Source organism: Cicer arietinum, chromosome 5 (assembly GCF_000331145.2).
Source record: "Cicer arietinum cultivar CDC Frontier isolate Library 1 chromosome 5, Cicar.CDCFrontier_v2.0, whole genome shotgun sequence".
NCBI classification, from domain to species: Eukaryota; Viridiplantae; Streptophyta; class Magnoliopsida; order Fabales; family Fabaceae; genus Cicer; species Cicer arietinum.
In genome coordinates, this window is record NC_021164.2 from 39,989,115 (window position 1) to 39,991,793 (window position 2,679).

At 31.5% G+C, this 2,679-nt stretch overlaps 1 protein-coding gene across 1 annotated transcript; it reads right to left on the reverse strand.

Moving 5' to 3' along the window:
- Positions 1–865: 865 nt before the first annotated feature.
- LOC101509950 (uncharacterized) lies at positions 866–2,210 on the reverse strand. Its single transcript, XM_004499466.1, has 2 exons — positions 1,632–2,210; positions 866–1,399 (listed from the first exon to the last, which is right to left on the reverse strand). Exons 1-2 carry the CDS (start codon positions 2,208–2,210, stop codon positions 866–868), a joined length of 1,113 nt encoding a protein of 370 aa, XP_004499523.1.
- Between the last annotated feature and the right edge of the window lie 469 nt (positions 2,211–2,679).

Here is a 2,679-nt window from a genome sequence, read left to right on the forward strand (position 1 = left end):
AACCCAATCCTTAGATTTAATGGTTTCATGATAAGTTTGGGCTTCAACAACACTAGTCATGGCATGAATGTATTTTAAATAAGTAGAAGAAAAAGATTTATAAGACAAAACAAAAGATAAAGGATATAAGAGTTAGTAGCAGTACCTCTGAAGTGTTTAAAATATTGCAATGAAAGACCTGAAGGTAAACAAGAGGATTTCTTGGCCTTGTTGATTTGCGAATACTAGGTGGTATAAAAGGCTCTTCATTTAGAGGATTATTTTCATCACAAGTAGGCATGATGTTAATATCATTCAAATTAGAATGACTCAATTTACTATTGACATAATCTAGTTTTATAGGTTCAAGAAGGAAAATAAAAGTGCCCAAATCACTGCAATAGGACAAATCACCTTTAGAAGAACCATTACTAGAGAAGTATGAAAAAATATTTTCATGAAAAATAACATGTCTAGAAACTAGAATTTTCCTAGTATGTAAATCCTAGCAACTAAAGCCTTTAGTGCCAAATTTATATCCAAGAAATAGAGATTTTCTAGATCTAAGATCTAATTTAGTCCTATGTTGTTGTGAAGTAGAAACAAAACAAAGAGATCCAAAAACTTTCAACTCATTAAGAACAAGGAGGTGTTTTTATAACAACTCATAAAGGCTATGATTATCAATGTATGTTGATGGTAATCTATTAATGAGATAAATGACATGTTTGACAGCAAAAGACCAAAATACTTTTGGAAGATTAACATGAAAAATCAAGCATCTAGTGACATTTGAAATATGTCTATAATTTCTTTCCACAACAGAGTTTTGTTGTGGAGTTTCAACACATGATGTTTGATGTAGAATTTCAAATTTTGCATAAAATTAAAGATACAATAACTCAACACCATTATGAGTCCTAATAACTTTGATAACTTTGTCAAACTGATTTTCAACTAAAACAACAAAATCATGCATTAACTTTTGAGTTTCAAATTTAGCTTTCATAAGATAAATCCAAGTGTGCCTAGTACAATCATCAACTATAGTTAGAAAATATTTATGACCATGAATAGAAGAATGGGACAAGGGTCCCCAAATATCCATATGAATCAAATCAAAAGCGTTATCAGAAATAGTATTACTGGCATTAAAAGGTAATCTAGATTGTTTGGCAAGATAACAAGAATCACAAATTTTATATGAATTGAAACTCACATATGGAAAATGTTTACAAATATGAGTAAGAACATTATTAGAAGGGTGTCCTAATCTAAGATGCCAAAGATCAAAAGTAACATGTGACGATCTTGAATTTAAAGAATACAACACACAATATTTGACATCATTAATAGGTTGTTGCAGATGATATAATCCATTAAAAAGCTTAGCATGCCCAATCATCTTGGATGTAGGATCCTGAATATCACATTGAGAGTAAACAAAAGTTAATTTACAATTCAAAGAAGTAATTAATTGCTGAAAAGAAATAATGTTTAAGGTAAAATCAAGAATGTATAAAATATTGAAAAGTTTAAATTCATTTTTGAAATATATAGTTCCTGAATGTGTAGCCATAACAGTATTTCCATTTAGCAATGTAACATGAATTGTTTAATTTCATGAAAAATAATAATTTTTTTGGAATTACAAGTGACATGGTAAGTAGCACCAGAATCCAATAGTTTAGAGAGATATTACCTAAAGCATAATTGTGTTGATTAGAGGAAACTCCAGCAATTTGAGAAATTTGATTTGTAGGTTGAGATTGATTTTCAGAATAAGAAGCAAATTGTTGTAGTAAATGTTTGAGTTGATTAATTTGGTTAGCAGTGAATTGAAAGACATTACCATCAGATGGATTGGATTTAGGAGAACTATGATAATTAGGAGCAGACCTAGAATCATCATCAGCAATTGAAGAATTAATAGATTTGATGTGCTTGTATCTAAGAGAATATCCAGGAGGAAAACCATGTTTAAAATAACAATGATCAACAGTGTGTCCTAGCTTGTTGCAAAAAGTACATTGTCGTTGAGGAGCTCCACCTCTGCCTTGACCAAATTCGTGAGCTTTACCATGACCTGAACCATTTCTATGATTAGCATTAGAAGTACCATTGATGGAAGAGATCATTAAAACCTTAGCATCAACAGAAGGACCAATAATTTGTCGTTCTTGCTGTAAAATTAAAGAAAATGTTGTGGTTATATCAGGTAGAGGATCCATCATCAAAATCTGGGTTTTTACCGTATCAAAATTGTCATTGAGGCTCTTTAAAAAACAAGTTAGTGCTTCAGAGGATCGATAACCTAAGACTAATTTTTGTAAAATACACTCAGAGGAAGTAGAGCAAGATACATTATCATCCATCAATTAATTTCTCATCAATTCTTACTTTCGCATTTATAAATTGACATTGATGGAGACAAAGTGGGAATTGATGACGTGTGTAGTGGGACACATGGTGCACTTAAGGTATGAAAAGAGTATGTTAGAAAATATAAGAAAGGCGAGCTGGCAGGTGAGGGAGAAAAGCACGAGTCCTCATCCCGTATATAGGGGATAGGTTGGTTAGGAGAGATGAGATAGCAAATTATGTTAGTTGTGAGCATATGGAAGATTCATTGGGAGACATAGTGCACCTAAGATAAGGAAATTGTATGTTAGAAATTTTAAGAAAGGTGAGTTGCACGAG

Bases quoted from the DNA above. Each gene is read 5' to 3' on its own strand.
- LOC101509950 (XM_004499466.1), bottom strand. From the start codon at position 2,210: ATGGATCCTCTACCTGATATAACCACAACATTTTCTTTAATTTTACAG. The intron at 1,400-1,631 runs GTAATTCCAAAA...TGTGATATTCAG, and splicing joins TGCTACTTACCATGTCACTT to GATCCTACATCCAAGATGAT.